The sequence below is a fragment of the Juglans microcarpa x Juglans regia genome, chromosome 5D (genome assembly GCF_004785595.1).
Source record: "Juglans microcarpa x Juglans regia isolate MS1-56 chromosome 5D, Jm3101_v1.0, whole genome shotgun sequence".
Taxonomy (NCBI): Eukaryota; Viridiplantae; Streptophyta; class Magnoliopsida; order Fagales; family Juglandaceae; genus Juglans; species Juglans microcarpa x Juglans regia.
The window spans coordinates 23,767,681-23,788,209 of NC_054602.1; the positions used below are offsets into that span (position 1 = coordinate 23,767,681).

The window sequence follows — 20,529 nt, forward strand, 5'->3', positions numbered from 1 at the left end:
AGCATACACTCTCATGGGCATGTGCTGCCTCAGCTTTGGTTTGTAGCTGTTGTTGAGAGAAACCCCCTTTCTTTCATTCCTCAAAGCAACACTGGGGCAGTCTTTGATCATATGACTCAATTAGCCACACCTGAACAAGTTTCCAACGCGATTCTACACTTGCCTCCATGGTGTTTACCGCACTCTCCATAAGGTGGAAATGTAATCAGCATTAAGCTCACAGTTTCAATGCATTTTCCTTTATCTGATCCAGTAAACATTTTCTTCATTTTTGAACTTTCTTCAGCAAAATATGATGAAGTCCTCTTTCTTTCCGAAATGATCGGGGCAGTTGAACCCTTCTGCTCTAACTCTGCTATCACGGCCACGTTTACTAACTATTGGTAATTCTCTATTCTTAGGCAAGCTACTTGGATGCGGACCTTTGGCTGAAGTCCTGCTTGAAACTTTCGTGCCTGCATCCTTTGAGTAGAAAACAAGTGTGGTGCAATCTTTCCTAACGCCATAAACTTAGCGGCGTATTGTTCTACGGTCAAACTACCTTGAGTTAAAGTTGCGAACTTCTGTGCCTTTAGCTGTTTGACAGAATTTGGGAAGGATCTGTTTTCAAACACATCCTTAAATCTCTCCCATGATGGTGCAACCAAACTTCCTAGTTCCCTGACTAGAAGCTACCTTTGCATATCCCACCATATTCCAGCTTCTCCTTGGAATAGGTATCCAGCATATAGAACCTTCTGGTCCTCAGTACATCCACAGATCTCGTAGGTCCTTTCGAGATCCATAATCTATTTCACGGCTCTTAGTGGCCCGTTATTACTAGAAAAAAGATTCGGGTAATGATGGATCAAGAACTTCTCATACGTACAACCCCTAACTTCGGGTCGAGGTACATGCACTTCTTGTTGTTGTTGTTGTCTAAGCACGCCAGTCAACAGACGTACAGCTTCAGCTAATCCTCCATCTATCAGGGAATTCTAATTCTCCTGATTTGTGGCTCCCTCAGAGTTTCGAGGTATCCTACTGTGAGTCATGTGTCACTTCCAAAAACACACGAGTACACATATTACAACCATGTACTATCCCTCATATTCCAAAAATTCAAGCCTAATGAAGACTAAAATTTTAAGCCTAATATTTGGTGCATTTCCTAAGGACATGTGGATTTAAACCCAGAGACGTATTGCTCTGATACCACCCTATGACGTCCCCAGATTCCGCTTGGGATCGGACGGACATCCGAAGTGTCGGGACATACAATACAAGGTTACCTGCCCTCGTACATGACATATAAAATGCAATGTTCCTAACATGCATATAGCATTATGCAATATTCGCAACGGATAATTTTTTTTTGAGCAATATTATGCACCAAACTTATAATATCTCAAATAGTTAAAACATAAACCATACTTACTTCAAACATCCATGATTGCAGCACGGGTCTCAGAAGATTGTAATCTCAAAACAACAAAGACCAGACTCCATAATTACATTGCCAAAATATACTATTGGGCTAGTTCGTTGAGTAACTCATGTAACTCGACAAACAATGTCGAAATACTATCCAAAGACCTAACTATGGAGGCTGCAAGTTCTGAGTTGCGTATACGGCATCTAGTCAACCTCCTCAAAGTGTCTGCTCCCTGCTCTGATCCTGACACATCGCCTACCATTCGGGGGAATGGTAGTTGGGACTACCACGATGAGATTTGATTACAAATCTCAGCAAGTTAACAGGAAACCTCCACACAGGTTAATGATGCATGCATGGCAGTAAAAGCATGAATGCATACTCAAAGTCATAAGTAAGCTAGCATAACTTGATATACAACATGACATAAATGACATAACTTGAACTGAAACTGAAACTTAGCTTGATGTGACATGGCGTGTACGTGAACTTAAAACATAACATGGACTAGCAACATAGCATGAACGTGAACTAGAACATAGCTTGAACATGAACATACATAATTTGAACATGAACTTGAATATAACATGAACCTAAGCATGACATAACATAAATGTGAACTTGGAACATAACGTGAACGTGAACATGACATAACATGAATGTGAACTTGAACATAACATGAACCTGAGCATAACATAACATCAATGTGAACTTGGAACATAACGTGAATGTGAACATAACATAACGTGAACGTAAACTTCAACCTGACATGAACTTGAACATAACATGACATAAACATGAATTTGAAATATATTCTTGTCTCCTGGGGTTACTATGATTGACATGAACTTGAAACTTGATATTGACGTAAACTTGAACATAACATGACGTGAAAGATGACTTGAACGTGAAATACATGAACTTGGAATCTTATTGAATAGACTTAATTAATAAAGTGACCATACGGGTACTACATGGGTCCCCTTGAGCTGTGTGTCCCTGCCGATTACTGCATCACAACACAGGTGTCTATACCAGCTTTGAGTTCGTTAATACGTATTCCACAGTTGTTGTGGCCCCACGTATTCTACGTGTCACAATTGCTGTGTCTCACATAGTGTATGCTCCAGAGTTGTTGTGGCCCCATGAATTGTTTGTGCCATACTTGTTGTGGACACACATAACATAAAGTGTGGCTCCATCGGCATTAGTGCTTAGCGCGCTCCGATAACCAGCTAGTTTGGCCCCATTCGCAACCTGTTGACTGTACTTCGTCAACCTAGGGAATTTCACACCTATTTAGACACTCTAGCGTGAACAAAGGAGTTCCACTAGGATATTACCTCATCCTAGCACTTAGGGTCGTGATTGACATGAATAACTTAACTGGCATACTTGATATCTCGTAACATGATGTGACATGAACGTGATATAAAAGACAGAAGTCCGGACGTAGCATAACGTGACATGAACGTAAGATGTCAGACATGACATACTTTGAACAGAAATGTAATAGAAAAATATTTCATAACATGGTATACTTGCAACAGACAATATTTCGTGACATGGCATAACATGTAACAGATAGCATAAATAATGTAACATACTTGCAACAGATAGTAACATGAAACATAATATATTATGTAACAGATAAGTATTTCGTGACAGAATAATTTGTGTAATAGATAAACATATAATAACATGGCATGACATGTCATATATAATAACATATGAACATAAATTGTAGTTCTCTTACCCATCACATATACACAGTAAACTGATAGTAAGTTAAGAGCTAACTTACCTCGATCGTCGTGTTCCACCAGATTAAAGCATGAAACACGAGGAACTGTAAGAGGGTATTCTAAAAGTTAGAACTTTAATTACTAACAATTAGAAATGTGAAAAGAAACAACTTAGAGTAAAATTACCATTTTACCCTCTACATGTCAGAAAATGACCATTTTACCCATAACATAAGGATTTCACATCCTAACTCCAAAAATTACCAAAATTTACATTCCTCATGTAAATTTTGTCCTAGACTCAAATTTCAACTCAGAAAAATTTAAAACCATTCACAACTATGGAAAACTCCCAATGGCCGAAACATTCATAGGCCATTTCTCTTGATTTTGGTTGCAATTTCTTCTATCTTCAAAACTCATGATTAAACCAAAATTTTGTAGCAAGGATCTTCCTATCCTAAATTTAAAAATACACTTAAAATATCCATTAAAAAAAGTGAATCATCAACACCAAACTTTGTAAAAAGATCCAAACTTTTTAACAAAAAGTAAATTCTTAAATCACAAGTTTTGGCCTTAATAAAAACATCTCCAAGAATTCTAAAAAAACAAATCTTACTTCTAACACATTCATAACATCATCCTAAGATCAACCATGCTTTAAAACATCAAACAAAAGCCACCAAAAATCACAAAACAAGACTTGGAGTTTCTGGTTTTAAACTTAGTCCAAAACAGAAACTTTTCTCTCCACTAACTTTGATCAATCTCCTGATCCATGCCTTAAACACATGTGTTCTTAAAACTAAAACATCTCATGGTATAAAAATGTGTCCTAAAGAAGATCCATCCATCAAACTTAAAATCACATGGCTAAAACTCCATAAAACATGGATCTAACCCAAAAACATCAAATCTTAGGCCTAACCGAAATCCTCTTGCATAGAAAAATCATACCTTTAAAACTAATACTAAATATCTTCAAAATAACATCCTAACATGTATATAAGAGGCTTAGGATCATCATATAAAAATATCAAATCCCTTTGGAATAAGATCAAACCACGAAATATTCCAACTTTCACGAAACAAAAACTGCTTTTCCACTTCCAGTTTTCAAGTTTCTAAATCTAAGGAAATATATCATCAAAAACTTCATCCATGTAACAAAACCTCAATGAACATTCATAAACATATGCTAACAACACTCCATAAAATTTTCGGACCAAGATATGTCCACTAGCTTGGTCAAAAATGCCAAAACATATCATACTCTCCAATTTTATCCCCAAAATGACCTTTCCATGGTTAAAAATACTTTTGACCAACCAAATGAGAATGAAATGAGAGAAATAATATATCCACAGAAACTAGACTCAAATACGAACAACTTTTATGAAGGAGTAATTGTGAGAAAATACTTACAAAGGGTCGAAAATGACCACGTGAAAATACCCAGAAATCTACCCGAGAGAGCTCTTTTGGGTTTCTCTCTAAGAACGGGAGAAAGAAGTGATAAAATGGAGAGAAGTGTGTCTTGCACGACTTTAGACTCCTGGAGGGTGAAGTTATGGGCTTGAAAGACCCTTGATTGGAATTGGCTATGTGACATAAAGTGGAGAATAGTGATAGGCATGGACTGCCTGCAGCAGCTGTAAGAGATGGAGGTTGATGGAGTAGATTTCTCCTTCACATCAAAGCACTATTGGGTGCAGCCAATGGCAGTGGATGCTCTTCCATGTGGGGGAGGAAAATTCCTCAAGAAGCTTTACCAAGGTGGCCAAATTAGTGGGCCTTGGTGGGCCCCGACCAACTGGGCTTCAATTTGGGGTTTAAAAGGGTTTGGTTAGGGTTTGAGGTGCTATCAAGCTCAAAACCAATTTTTCTTGGCCCAATCAAATTTCCAAGGTTGGATAATGATATCATAACAAGGATTTAGTTAATTAATAGCATGTGGAAGTGATTTACTCAAGTGATTAAACACAATGCTAGAAATCAAATTAAAAAGGGTTTAAAGGCCAACTTTGGAGTTTGGGAAACCATTAGGGTTTTGGTTTCAATCAAGCTTTTGGGGTTTCAATTGGATTCCAACCATTTAGGTTTTTGCTAGGGTTAAACCCTCTTTGGTCTGGCACAATTTGGTTGATCAGATGAAACAAAGTTTTGCTTAGGTTGCATGATCTCACACCTTGACTTCCTTCATAAATCTATCTAGTGGTTCCTCATGGTGCCAAGTGTCTAATACTATTCACTATGTGTGGCTAAGATCTTGCCAAGTGTCCAAATAAAACTTCTATAACCTAATTTGGACATTTCACACTGTGATTTTGAAAACACAGCACTCGTTGCGCTTATCGAGATTACTATTCACTCCAAAGAAATCCATAATAAATATAGTACTGAAAAATGCTAAATATTCATATTAACTTGTAGTGAAAATCGTTTAGCAAAATTCAACCCCGAAGTGCCCTTAAAAATAATTTCACAATTTCAAACAGTCTTTTTGTTCGAAATTATGAAAATGAGCTATTGCGCCATAAAATCTCAAATAATCAACTGAGTCTATTGGCGTAGACCAAAACACATTCTGACACTTCTAACTACCTCAAATAATTAAACTCATATTTCTAGCATCATAGTGAGTGGTAATACTGACTATGTTGACAGACTAAAACCTGCACGATTGGTCGATTTGTAAAAACTTATGAGGTTTTCACGAGATTCTTAAAGTCAATAGAAATTCCACCGGTGAATTTCTAGTGGGCTGTTACACAAGGTATCGAGCACCCTGGGGAACCACACATGGTGGCCAACAGTAAGCTAGCGGGACCATTACCGACCACCACCAAAACAGTTGACAATGTCTGTCGTTGGTGTGGTGTTTTTCAGCTTTATGTTAATGCCCCCACTCGGCGTTCCTCCTAGCCACTGAGAGCTCACAATTGGTGAGCTTCCTCTACCCCGTGAACTTACCCTTGATGTGAAGTCCCTCGCCACCAAGTCCATTGCTCACCACCCTGGGTAGCATAAGTAAGGGCTTAAGGGTGCACCCAATGGCCACACATGATGGGCAGGGTGCCCGCCTACCCACATGGCTTGCAACCTCTCGCCAACCCCACCCCATGCAATGTTGCATTGCACAAGTTCGACATGCACCACACATGCTCCATGCACGTAAAAATGCACCCATGCAAGAGCTTCGGCCATAATGTGTATATTCGGCCACAAGGAGATCTTGCATGCCACGGGTGTTTCCCACAAAGGGGTTGCTACCACCTTCATTGCCACAGTCAGTTGCTCGCCATCGTGTAGACTTCATTTTTCCCCACTTTGTGAATCAACTAAAATCACTCGCCACAACGAGTACTTGCCACACGCAGCCAGTTGCTAAAATACTATAAGTGTTTGCCCACAACAAGTGCTCACCATAGTATGAAACAAGAATTATTCAGAAACAGACAATCTCCAATGCTACAAAGATGCTCAAGGACAGACAACTTTCTTATGCAAAATACCATTCATCAACTAACAATCTCAGTTAGGAAAATTTGAGTAAAATTGCTTTGGTTTGTCTATCTCAAACTTGCTATTTGAATTTCATTTTTATTAATAAATTGAATTTTTGGAGATTTTTCCCACAAAAACTCTCACCGAGTGTCGGCATATCCTAGATCTTCATCATTGACCAAGCAAGCCTACTAGCAAGCCTTGCCTGTGCAACTTAAGCCTTCATTACGCTCTAGCAAAATGACTCTGGTTTACAAATCTCAAATTTATAACTTGAATTATCTCCACTAGCTCGTTTAGATTTTTTGTGGATACCCTAGCATGGTCGAGCTCCATCTCCCGTCACTACAATGTGGTCGAGCTTTGCCTCTTGTCCCAGTAGCGCGATCAAGCTCTGACTCTTGTTGTAGCAGCTAAGTCAATGCTTCGCGCTCGCACTAGTGAACAATGGAGGGAACACCTGTCCTAATCGTCCTAGCCCTCCTCGCCTCAACGCAATCGAGCACATCTCTCGCCAAAGCAACTAAGCTGATGCTCCACGCTCACACCGGCAAACAATAGAGGTAACATCCTTCCTAAGTGTCCCATCCCTCCTCGTCTCAACGCGGTTGAGTACATCTCCAGCCAAAGCAGCTAAGTCGATGTTCCGTGCTCACACCGGCGAACAAATGAGAGAGCATCTCTCCTAAGTGTCCCATCTCTCATCACCGCCCAGCTGGTTATCTAAGCCAATGCTTCGCGCTCGCAACCAGTGAGCAAAGAAGGGTGCATCTCTCCTAAGTGTCTCATCTCTAATCACCACCCAGGACAGATGAGTATATCTCTTGTTTGGTTATCTAAGCTAATGCTCTACGCTTGCACGGGCGAACAACGGAAGAAACACTTCTCCTAAGTGTCCCATATCGCCTCGCCTCATTGCGGTCAAGGCATCTCCAGCCTAGCGATTTCTCCATCAAATGCCGAGTGGTGACATTCGTGCCACAATCATTGCCAGTGGGTTACATCAAGAGACGAACTTTGCGCTCGCACCTAATACGGTCGAGTACATTTCCCATCTATCTCTCCAGGGTGAGCTCCACGCTTACAGCTAGCACAATCGAGTCCATCTCCTACCTGTCTCTCCAAGCCGAGCTCCACGTTCACACCTAGCGTTGTCGAGTTATCTCTTGGCTAAATCTCCCATTATAGTGGATTAGCACCCCAAACGATTTGTGGACGTAGGATCTATGCCAAACCACCTAAATTCATGTCTCATTGTCTATTTACATTTACTGTATTTATTTTTTATTCACTATTATGGGTGTATCTACGGACACAATAACACCGCTCCGAACCGCCACCGTTGGCCACAAACGACACCAATCAAGGCCCAAGCTGCCCCTTCCAAGCTGGAGTCGATTCTTTCCCCATTCCGGTCTTTGGGGCGATTTATATCCTTAACATAGTGAGTAATGTTAATGAGTTGTAAAAGCAAATTTGTTTCATTCTAATAATTCTCTTGATGAGAAGAAAGGAAACTAAACATGACTGACTACAAATCTTCCACAAAGGCATGCTGATCATCATGTGTCCTTGTGCTACTTGTGCTCTCTTATATAAGAAAATTCATAATGATGTTGCCTCTTGTAACACCCCATTTGAAAGGTCCATTAAGACTTGACCTTAGCTCCCGTAATCCTAATTAGTGTAAGATGATGATTATTTTCTTTTTTGGAAAACTTTTAGAGATTAATTTTTTTTAGCATGAGAATAACACCCAGGGTTTAGTTAGAATTAGTGGAAAAATTCTAGTATTTTATTTTTAGAATAACTACCAAGAGGCCAATAGTCATATGACACTTGGCATTATTAATGGTCTAAGCATAAAAAGCTAGGTATGGATGGATTTAGGGGTAAGCCAAGAGAGTTTAATTAAGGTCCCTCAATCACTAAAGATGTGATGGGCTAGTAATAGGTGCCATAAGCCTAGACTCATTTGGATTTATGAGGTTTTAGGCCCCTCTTGAAGAACCTTAGAAATTAGGCCCAAATATGTAGTGGGCATGAAGCCTTTGGGCCTAACTTAGTGAGAGTGAAGGCCTTTGGCCCAACCTAAGAAAGACATGTTATTTGGACCCAAACTTGGTAGGCCTTGAGACATTAGATGAGCCCTCAAATCTGGACATAAGGTACATTCAATAACCCACAACCAAGCCCACCTACAAGGCTTACACAAATGGCCAAACAAGCTCAACCGACAAGGCCCAAAAGCAGTGACTAAGACTGCGTGGGGGATAGAAGCCCACATACACCATGCCATTAGTTTCCCTCAAGCTCAAGATGTGCCACATGTCCCTAGGGTTCCCACCTAACCATGGTTAAGCTTCTAATTTGAGTTAAGAAGCACTAATCATCTCACACATGATTAGTAACATCTAAACTATATTTTTAACTTAATTTTTCTTTAATTTATTTACCACATTTATAATCTGAAATTTTTGGTTTTTATTGTTGATTTGCATTGTTCTTAGACTAACTTAGAAGTTTAGGCTTGACCCAACACATGCCATTAGAAGCCAAGCCATGTCAATGCCCCAATTACCACCAATTGGCACCTAGGTGCCTTGTGCACTTAATCAAACCAGCCCCTAGCCCATGCCATTTCCACCATATTTTCAATTGTAATTGAACCACTCACACCTTATCACATCACCCAAGGTTCATACCCAGCATTGGGCGAAATGGCTCCAAGAAACCAAACCAAAATCCAACTATTTCATTAGAAAATCTAGTTGGAACCAAACCGAATGACCTTGGTGAATTCATGAACTCTCTTCTTGAATGATCGTGATCGATTCCAACTCGAACTCGAACTCGTCGGCACAGGGATGCAACTCTACAAGTCATCTTCACATTAAAACACTTTAACCAATTGCCTAATAGAACTCTCTTACAATTTTACAAATCATCTTCACATTATAAAACTCTTAAACTGACTCCTTATATATACGCTCAGCTAACCAGGCTAGACCGTCCGTCCTCATCAGTCGTCATAGGCTTCAGATCGCGGACTAAGGACAGGCACACCGGAAAAGCACCATGGTGCATGTCTCCTTTTACCGAAACTATGAGAAGACCTTTAAGAAGCCCAAACGTCCATACGAGAAGGAGCGTCTGGACGCGGAGCTAAAGCTTATGGGAGAGTATGGATTGCGGTGCAAGAGGGAGTTGTGGAGGGTGTAGTATGCACTTAGTCGCATTCGTAACAATGCGAGAATGCTTTTGACCTTGGACGAGAAGAACCCGTGTCGGATTTTCGAGGGTGAAGCTTTTCTTAGGAGGATGAACAGGTACAGGCTTTTGGACGAGAGCTAGAACAAGCTCAATTACGTGTTGGCCCTCACTGTTGAGAACTTTCTTGAGCACCGTCTCCAAACCCTGGTCTTCAAGTTCGGTATGGCCAAATCCATTCACCACACCAGAGTGCTTATCAGGCATAGGCATATTAGAGTTGGGAGACAGGTAGTCAATATTCCCTCATTCATCATGAGAGTGGATTCACAGAAGCACGTTGATTTTTCACTCACAAGTCCTTTTGGTGGCAGGCGCCCTGGGAGAGTGAAGCGCAGGAACCAAAAGGCTGCCTCTAAGAAGGCTATTGGTGGAGATGGAGATGAAGTGGAGGAAGAGTGAGCTCAACTTTAAACATAAGTGGACAATGGTACTAGTAAGGTTTTCAGTTATGGTTTACCATTTCCTTTTCAAACTATAATTGTGCATTTTGAGAATGATAAGTCATAGGGAAGTTTTGCTTGTATTTTATTGGGTTAATTACACTTTGCCCCCTCGAATTTTCACTCAATTCACAATGTGCCTCCGAAACTAATAATTGCATCAAAGTGAACCCTCAAACATTCAAAACTTCCCAATCCATCCCTTCCGTCTACCAGCAATGTTAAATCTAACAGAAATTTACTGCACATGCTGCTCATGTGCATAACATTCACCGCAAAGATGTGATTTTCATCTAATTTTTTATCATTGACTATATAAGATATAAAATAATATATGCTATCAATTAATAATAAATCATAAATCATTAAATAATTTTTTTTATTAATTTATATATGATTAATGAATATAAATAACTTCATAGTGTACATAAATTATTCATACTTGCTTGCAACTTAGGTATAAAATAATTTGATATATGGTTAATGATTAATGATTTATTATTAATTGATAGTATATATTATTTTATATTTTATATGGTCAATGATAATAAATTAGATGAAAATTACTTCTTTGCAGTGAATTTTCATTAGATTTGACACTGTTGGTAGACGGAAGTGGGGAAGTCGGATGTTTTGAAAGTTTGAAGGTCCACTTTGATGCAATTATTAGTTTTGGAGGCATATTGTGAATTGAATGAAAGTTCAAGTGGGCAAAGTGTAATTAACCATATTTTCTTGGATATTTTTGGGAATATGTTTATTTTGGTTCCTTTTGGATATTAGGTGACTCGTCCTAAATAAAAAAATAAAAAATACGCTCAGCCACATGCACTTTACGTGCATCTCATTCCTCTTCAAGCCCTAGTGTAGTTTCTACTTATCCAAAATCACGCAGAACACCTATAATCCACCAGCATCCCTCACATTTTCTCTCTTCTTCTAGTTCACGTGATCGATTTCATGTAAAAAAATATTGGATTAACGCTGTGAGATATGTAGCATGATCATACCCTTACACATATGTACAGTAAACAACATGTATTTTATAAAAATATTTGCATGTACGCCTTCCATTGGAAACCTTTTTTTATATACCCAAGTCATGATAAAATCATGAAAATTCGTGATTTTACGTGAAAAATTATGCATCAAAATAAGGAGATATAATACTAGGGGTTCGATATAATAGGAAGAATTATGTACCCAAGTATTTAATTTACTTGGGTTCGATATAATATTAGGAATGTACTCGTTATCCAAGCACTACGCTAGAATGGATTGCCAAAATAAGGAGATTATCTTATTAGCCTAGCCTTAGCCGAATCTCATTATTGAGCTTTCTTCCAAACCTTGCACTATTCCTTCACTCACTTCATAGCCTTCAAGCAAAGATTTCAAAATCTGTAGATCTTCACCTCCAAATGACACATAATCATGGGTTGAAACCATGGAAGAAGAAGAAGAAATCAAAGAAAATCAAAGGGAGAGCCAAACGGAGCTCATTGACTTCAACACCTCACCCCTTCATCTTCAAGCTCTTTCATCACTTAGACAAGTGTCCCATCTCATCTTCCTCTCTCTATCTCTCACTTGATCTTATGAAAGAAAGAAAATCAAACAAACTACCATGGAATCTAGGAGAAACCACCATCGGCCACGAGTTGAAAGAGACAAAACCGAGCTTCACTTAAAACCAAACATGAACTATTCATTGATTTTTGCTTGCCTCCCGCGTCAAATAGAACATGACCCTAAGATCTCTCATATCATCCATGGAACACTCTTGAAGAAGGTCCTTGCCAACCAAGCCATACCACCATGGTTTAGAGCAATTGGCTAACCCATTGTAAGCAACCCTAGCATTCAAGAATGCTTATAAATACAACCTCACATTCTCTCTCCATTACATCCACAAGAATCCTTAAGTAATTAGTGAGTGACAGTTCTAAGGTGAGAAGAGAGAAGCCTAGCCGTGCCATTGTAGGAAAACCCATCGGTGAGTGATCATCACCTTGTCGTGAGTTTTGGTTCCAAGCATGCACACACTCATGTATGGCCTATGTCCAAAGAATCACACACATGTTTTAGGTATATGAAGGTTAACACAAGCACACACATTATCTTGGGTTGATTATCATTACCATCTTGAGGTCATCGTGTTTCACAATCCAAGCACTTGCACCCGTGAAGATGAATATCACCAACATGAACACCAACATGCATGCCAGGGTTTATAGGTTTAAGTAAGGAATTTTATCAAGTTCTAATAATCAAGTTCTAATACATGAAAAAAAATTGCTTAATTTCAGCCACTTTAAACACTCAAGAATATTGTAAGTTGGTCTCTAACCCACTAGATAATATCTAAATGATGATGTATAAACAAGGCGTTCATGTATAAATGTTGATTTTGAGCATGAATTACCTTGCATATATCTTATAAATATTCGGATTCTGTGAGGCATGTGATGTTTTATTAAACTTTTACATATCCAAGCATGTTTACAAATTGACATGTTCAAAAGTTATGATAATTCACGCAAAGTTTGGTTTCTCAAGCGAAAACACATGCCATTTAATATGTTTGTCATAGGTATAGCATAAAAAATATTTTTATCACGATCCTAAATGCTAGGATGGGGAAGTATCTAAGTGGAACTCCTCCATCCACTTCTGGAGTAAATAAAAATGGAGTGATAACCCCTAAATTGAAGAAGAACAGTCAACGGGCAATTGCTAGATCCTCTTCAAGGATTCCAGGGTGATTGTCATGTGTAAATGATACCTACGACTCGTGAGTACACCTATGAATGAAAGTGTGAAAGTTTAATTGGGCAAGCATGATGTAAATCCAGCAAGTACTCACAGTGCAAAATGGGGAGCTGTGATGTTACCATATGTTAAGCAAGATGTTTTGAAAAGAATAGAAATGCAAAACTTTGTTTCTTTGAAGAAGTGTTCTTTGTAAGAAAATGTGTTATTATATTGATCTGAAAGTTATTCACAACTTGTTTCTACAAAGAAGTCTAAATAAAAGAAAGAAAAGTATGTGTTCTGCATTCATGCCTTTCCTGTTTATTATTTATTATGTTTGTGTTATTTCATTGTATGTTGGTTGCTAACTTACTGGAATATCTATGAAATCTCACCCCTTTATTTTCTAAACTGCCACGACAGAAGTAACAAAGTTGTAGCAGGACCACATGAAGTATATGGACATGAGTCAATTGATCGACCATGTAGAATGAACTGGACCTGGATAGACAATTAGAGATGATGCTCATGTTTATAGAAATGGTCCTGCGTATTAATCAATGCATCAGACAAATGCTTTGAATAAGAGTTTTATGAAGCCCTCCTAACTAAGACGTGAACAAGGAGAAATATGTGATCTCCATTTGTTTATGTATAAGTTTAAAATGTAAAAAGTCCAAAGAGGCTGAACTATGGTTATCAAGTGACTATGAGGTTATGTTTTAGATATTATGGTGCAAAATTTTTATGAACTTTACTCTCCGTTGCAATTATTACATACTACTAAATCATCAGTAGATTACATTGCACATCATAAATGTCAATGTATGACCGTGTGTTGCATATCCTGACGCTTCAAATCTCTGCCAAAACACAAGGGTTAGGAGTGTCATACATGAATTTTAGGAATTGTTAGAGGAACAAATCAAGGTTTTTTATTATTTTATTTTATTTTATTTTATTTTATTTTTGATCAATGCCAATTAATGGCAAATGTGTTGAAAATATGAAGATGCAAGGATATTCTTTTTCTTTTGTTTCTAAACACAATGACTTCTGAAAAATCTAAAGTCTCCAGAAATGATGAATCATACTCAAGACAAAAGTAGATTGCGAGCTGTAGAGATCAAAATCCGATGTAAGTGAAGCTACATTGTACAAAAATAAGGTGTCGTTGCAAACCTGCTTAGTACACATTTAAATTTCATACAAACTTTAATGAGAAATGATATTTACAATCATGAAGTGCCCAAATGATACATAATCCCTTTAAAAAAGTAAATAAATAAGAGACTTATATGAAAAAAAACTAATTTTTTAATAGTAGATCTCATTCTTTTTCCAAAAAATTGCGCTGCACTTGCCCCCTCCACAACTGTATCTAGCATTCCTCAACTTTAATTAGGTATATTAAGAACGAAGGCAATGGCTATTTCAATTCAAAAAAGCCATCTTTGAAAAATAATATGAAATGCATTTTTTTGTTTTTTCATTGGCACGTGTCCAAGAACAAAGTCTCAACTAATCTTTTGCAAGTGCATCTTGGATAATTCAAGAGAAAGTTCCTTCAACCCGATAGTCTCTAAAAATTGTTTGCATCCAAGAAGATTCAAACCTTGTACCTGGAGAAAGCACACAACCAAAACCAAAGTCCTTACCACTTGAGCCAACGCCTAGAGATTAAATGCATTTTATTTTCTATGCAGCTATGCTGTATCATATTCATCGCTACAGAACATCTCATGATATTTATCACAGATCATTGACCATTTGAATTTTATCACTTATCAGCCACTAATGATTCAAGTACAATTGAAATTCTATATAACTAAAAATACGTGTATTAGTATTGCAATATTAAAGCTAAATACAGCAGTAGGTGACAGCAAAATTGAGGGAATAGAATCAAACCACACAAGTCATTTGGGTCCAAGATGACCTAGGCCACCACATTCTGAACACATTATGTTACCGGTTCCACCACAACCTACATGGCAAAAATTATAATGTCAGACTAACATCTGTTTCAAATAATCATCACTACCAAAGCAGACACTGATTAATTCTTCTTGAAACAATCAAAGTAACAAAATATGGTCTAATTCTATAATGTATTCCTCCATGGACAACGCTTTTGCTTCAGAAGGGGAATTTTCATTCCATTCCATTGCATAATCAGCCAAAAAAACTGCTTCCGCAATTCATTTTCATGCACTCCCCATTTATTGGTTGCTGACTTTCCTTGTCGAGCACATTTCTCTTCAGCTTCTTCTAGCAATAAAGTGCAGTGCCCTAATATTTAGCTTCACAAACAATACCTTTTTGTCTTCACTTATGGGCTTCCACTCAAAAAACGTCTCCAAACTAGCTTCCCACTCTAGACGATCCTCTGCCTACATTCCCACCTTGGGCTTAGATGCTCCTCATCATCTCCCATAGTTGTGCCCTCACAGTCACACTGTTTGTAGTTCAGGGTTTGTGAGAGAAATTCTTAACACGTGAATAAAGTTGTTCTATGAGACTCTGTGTCACTCACTTTCTAAAAAAAAAAAAGATGCTGATTGATGATAGTGTTCTGTGGTGGTTTTCAGGCAATGAACTATAGGGTTCTAGATCAGGAGTGCAGATGATTGGGCTGATGGGAAAGTCAAGAGACCCAATAACAACGACTCAATAAACCAAATAATATTATCACAATTCAAGTGGGAACACCATTTTTATAATAAGTTTATGAACTCACCATGTAGCACTATTCATCAAGTTATCAATTATCTATTATGATTTTGACCTTTGGAGATAATATGAATAATATACTAGATGAAGCAGATTTCCTTGTAACCAAAACCCATGTCTGCCTTTTCACACAAGAGTAGTTCTCACTTTCAGCTTCCCTTCTTTCTTTTCTCTTTTCCTTTTTGCATCAATTTATTTATATTATAATTTAGAAATAGGCAATAAATTTTCTATGCAATTTAAACATCTCCTTTATATGGCCCCAACTTTGGTACTCTTTTAAATAATAACTGGATAGGTTGTTCCTCAACAAGAAGCAAATGCATTCGCATCTTCAACTTTTCTAACTTCTTGCCAGTCTTAGCTTTCATTAGAAGTTGGTCCTGGGCAAGGATGCCAGATCTAATAATAATTCAAGTTTGGTAAATTAACACAGAATAAGGAAACAACCAGTTCAACATAATTAAACTAGAATAAAGCAAAGTTCATCACATTTTTACATGAACACATTTATCTAGCTAGGTCATTAGAAGAGGGGTGGTAATATACCTAGGCAGCGAACTTTGACAATAATGCCCTGGCTCTCCAGAATTGAATCAACGTATAAGCCTGAACCAGTGCATGTCATGCAAAGGACTGCACCTTTCGCTTGACAATCTGGGCATCGAGGATTAGTTCCAATCATTTTTTCAGCTAAAGAGATCCCAACAGGCTTCTCGATTCTTTCTTCAGGTATAGCCTTATCATAACAAAACAGAGATTCAAGACTGCTTCTCTGCCCATGATTTTCTCCTGCTGAACATGATTCAACCTAAAATTGAAAGGAAAAAAATTAATAAATCCAAAGCCATGGTAAACATGAGTTTGTCAAGAACACAAAATGGAGGACAACTCAGTTAAAATACTACAGAAGACTTCCAGGTACTTTCATACTATACATAAGCATACAAATGTGTATGTGCAATCTTGATAGATCTATGAACACCCGTGCACAACTGCTTTTGAACTGAACGCAATTGTTCAGAACAGATAAGTGATCATGAGAACCAAAAAAGAAATAAAAAATCCTAGTGACAACAAATTTCAATTTGAGGAAGCATTGTCATTGTTTTCTGGAGCATTCCAAGCATGACGCATGGACTGATTATCAATCCACAGAAAAGTACATTACTTCACCGATCATATCCCAATGATATAGATCTCGTAAAAACTAATTAATTTTCTATTCATGGATATCGTCTTGTTTTAATACGATTGACTACGCCCAATGTGCAAAGAAGATAAATCATGCCATGTTTTTTAATGATCATCTTTTACTCAAGTCAAGTACCAAAGCAGCTGCATATGGCACCTCCTTTCCACAAAATCATATCCGTTTTAATAAGATTCATTTGAATCTGATTATGCAGTTTTAATCTCCACGCAGTCCTATACATCCTTAAATGATTTGGACATTACAAACTTCGTTTAATACATGAAGTATTTTGACTTATACATTACCACTTCTTAGGTACTCTATGTTCAATGATTGGGCAAAGATGCTTTGATGAGAGTGCCTGACCGCATTCCGAATAAGTCTCTATCCAGAAATTAGAAAAAACCATACAAATTTCGTCAAGAAAAACTTCATCAAGGATAAGACCCAGATCCGAGGCAAAGGTTTTTTTATATGGCATGCCTTCTTGTCTCTTATACAACAGTTAGAGGGAAACTGGTGGGTTTTAGAGACAAAACTTACTCTTTGAACTGCAGACTAACTCATAATACATAAAGATCGTTTGAATCTTACAAGATTTTCGTCTGGAAAAATACCCAGAAAAAATAAATCGCACACTTATCATATTTAAAATGTTTACGACAAAAAAATAAGAAAAGAGGGACGACGTACCCCTTGGGAAAGAGAGGGATAAACAGAGCCGTTAGGAGAGACGGCATAGATTTTTCCGAACGTCTCACGTCCATTGAAAGGAAACCCAGATAAAATCTCACGAGTTGGTTTCCTAAACTTCGGTGGAGATTTAGGCAAAACGATAAATGACGCTATTGTTTGAGTAGCGGAATTCATGGCAATCGTCTGAATTTCAAGATAGATAAGAAGAACCAGAGGAATTAGAAGAAATGAATATTTAAGAGAGATATAGAGAGCGAGCGAGCTTCGGAGGAATCGCTGATTTGGGTATCGGATGCCTCGTTGTTAACGATGCAGAGAAATGGGATGGGAACGATGGGGGAACTGTGAAGGAAGCTGCAGGAACATTGCCCTTTTCATCTATTTTAATTTTGAGTCGTGCTACACGATGGGTTACGATAAGGTTAAATATTTTTTTTTATATATGTTTTTATATTTTTAAATATTAAACAAAATCATAATAGCATTAAAAAATACTTACTTAAATACTAAAATGATTTCTCCTCAATTTTTAAAAAATGATAGGGATCCTAACAATAAGTCTCGACATGGATCTTGACAAGAGTTTTTTTTTTACTTATTAATTAAAGAAATATTTTTTAATAATATTATAAATTTTTTTAAATATTTAAAATGATTAAAATAAATTAAAAAATAAAAAATACCATGTCAGAAGAATTCCTTGATCATTATAGTGCCATCCGATAAAAAAAGGGAAAACTCGTACATCATGAGCTTAAAAAAGAAAATTTTTTGTCATTATTTACCGCCTAACACTCCATACATTATGAAAAATAATTTCATATCTTATGAAAAATATTCATACATCTTATAAAAAATGTATAAATATGAAGTGTGAGAATGAATAATAGATGATGCATAATAAATCTCCTCAAGAAATCATCAATCTATTTCTAAAAAAGCAAGTTATTAAAGTAGAATATCTAATTTTGAATCTTAATTTAACATTTTATTCTATTAGTTAAATATTTTATATATTAAATTTATTTATTAAAAATAATTTAACACTGAAAAAATTTAAAAATATAATATAAATAATTAAATTTATCTTTTTATACTTTTAACATTTTTACGAGTGATCTGTGATAAATACAGGTTATTCATTTTTTTATGAATGCATACGGGTGGCCTGATGAGTTGGGTCAATACCTACCCAAAATATAAGGATGCAAGGAGCAATGTTCCTGCGAATAAAGTTTGACATAAGATCTGGGGTTGGGCACTGACAGCTTGGAGTCGGTATGCTTTACCTTCGGCTCTAATTTCGACTGATTTGGAAGTCGAATTCGTCACTCGATTTCAATTCTTATAACCTCCGATCTGACTTTGACTCCGACTCCGAGCCAGATTTGAGCTTTTTTATAGCCCATTTGAAATTTTAATTTGGTAATTTTAGGCACTTACTAATCGGATTTTGGCTTTCATATTTCAATTTTATTAAAATATAACCAAAATTGCAAAAATAAATCATTGATACAAATTAAAATACATAACCAAAATTACAAAGCTAAATCATTTACTAGAATCACTATAAGTTAAAAAAACATAACCAAAATTACAAAACTAAAGCATTCAGTAGAATCACTAGAAGTTAAAAAACTTAACCAAAATTACAAAACTAAATCATTCACTCACTACAAGTTGGAAAAACATAACCAAACCTAGAACTAATCAGTACTAATTTACAATAACAAGAAGTTACAAACTTACAAGCCATCAAATATTGTTAATTGTTCTCAACTACAACCAACAATACAATTTAAATTCTAACAACAAACAAAACCAAACAAAGCTAACAACATCTATCATCTACCATCCATTCAACCCGTCCATCATCCATCATCTATCCTCCCAAATTATCCAACCAACCCATCATCTATCAACAAGAAATTCTCATTCCAAGAACAAAACAAATAAATAAGTTGTTCACATTCTAGCAAAAGAACCAATAAAGTGAGTGCCATTTCAAGCTGTGCCCAAAGGAAAAAATAAAAAAAAAAACAAAAATTATTGTGGAAATAAGATACCACATAAATTTATAAAAATAAAGAAAACAAAATTGAACAAACAACAAATAAACCCGTGATACGAATCCTCATCAAACAAAAGTTGTAGGGCTTTTTTATACTTCTTAGCCATACCTTAGCATTGCTTCTTGGCTAAGGAATTACACCCTCACATGGTTGATCACATTTGCTCAAGAGGGCCTAGAGGGTACTTGAAGTGAAAGGCTACAAGGCCACCTCACTCTTTCCATTCTACACTCCACCTAGAGGAAATATTTTAGGCTGATTTTTGTATACTGTATTGAGTAAAAAAAACCAACACTCAAGCTTCATTTCAGCCTTATCATCTTCCATAACTTGTGTAAGAATCCCTCCATACCACTTTCTACGCAAATCAACTATTCTTTACACTTTTCTTTGAAAGAACATAAAAGATACTCTCGACAGCTTTTTTGAGCTCTTTTGCACGCCTGATTCAAAGCTCTTGTAAGTGCCTTGTTTTTAGTCTAGTTTACATATATATCTTATTTGTTCCATTTGGAGATCATTTGATTGGTTAAAAGTTATTTAAATCCCTGAAAGGTCATCTGGGCGATAAACTAGAGAGTGTTATATTTTGAAGTTTTTGACCAAGCTAATAGATAGATCTTGGTCCGGAATTTTTATGGCGTACTGTTAAGATGTGCATATGATTATTAATTGAGGATTTGTTGCATCATTAAAG

General features: G+C 36.9%; 1 protein-coding gene and 1 pseudogene across 3 annotated transcripts; one reads left to right on the forward strand and one right to left on the reverse strand.

Annotated features, from left to right (window-relative positions):
• Positions 1 to 9,671: 9,671 nt before the first annotated feature.
• Positions 9,672 to 10,439, forward strand: LOC121265348 (annotated as a pseudogene).
• A 3,205-nt stretch (positions 10,440 to 13,644) lies between these two features.
• On the reverse strand, positions 13,645 to 18,166 carry LOC121265350. 3 transcript variants are annotated; one of them, XM_041168941.1, is made up of 4 exons: positions 17,758 to 18,152; positions 16,419 to 16,680; positions 15,048 to 15,123; positions 13,645 to 13,999 (listed from the first exon to the last, which is right to left on the reverse strand). In XM_041168941.1, the coding sequence occupies exons 1-3, from the start codon at positions 17,932 to 17,934 to the stop codon at positions 15,056 to 15,058; spliced, it is 507 nt and encodes a 168-aa protein (XP_041024875.1). In that variant the 5' UTR covers positions 17,935 to 18,152; the 3' UTR covers positions 13,645 to 13,999; positions 15,048 to 15,055. The 3 variants fall into 3 exon arrangements, with proteins under 3 accessions (XP_041024875.1, XP_041024873.1, XP_041024874.1); XM_041168939.1 differs by lacking the exon at positions 13,645 to 13,999 and adding an exon at positions 14,228 to 14,758; XM_041168940.1 differs by lacking the exon at positions 13,645 to 13,999 and having other exon boundaries at positions 14,922 to 15,123; positions 17,758 to 18,166.
• Positions 18,167 to 20,529: the final 2,363 nt, after the last annotated feature.

Excerpts from the sequence above, each read along its gene's own strand:
- LOC121265350 (XM_041168941.1), bottom strand. The coding sequence starts at position 17,934 with ATGAATTCCGCTACTCAAACAATAGCGTCATTTATCGTTTTGCCTAAA. Across the intron at positions 16,681-17,757 it reads ATCCCTCTCTTTCCCAAGGG|GTTGAATCATGTTCAGCAGG; the intron begins GTACGTCGTCCC and ends TTTCAATTTTAG. Across the intron at positions 15,124-16,418 it reads TGTCAAAGTTCGCTGCCTAG|GTTGTGGTGGAACCGGTAAC; the intron begins GTATATTACCAC and ends TTTGCCATGTAG.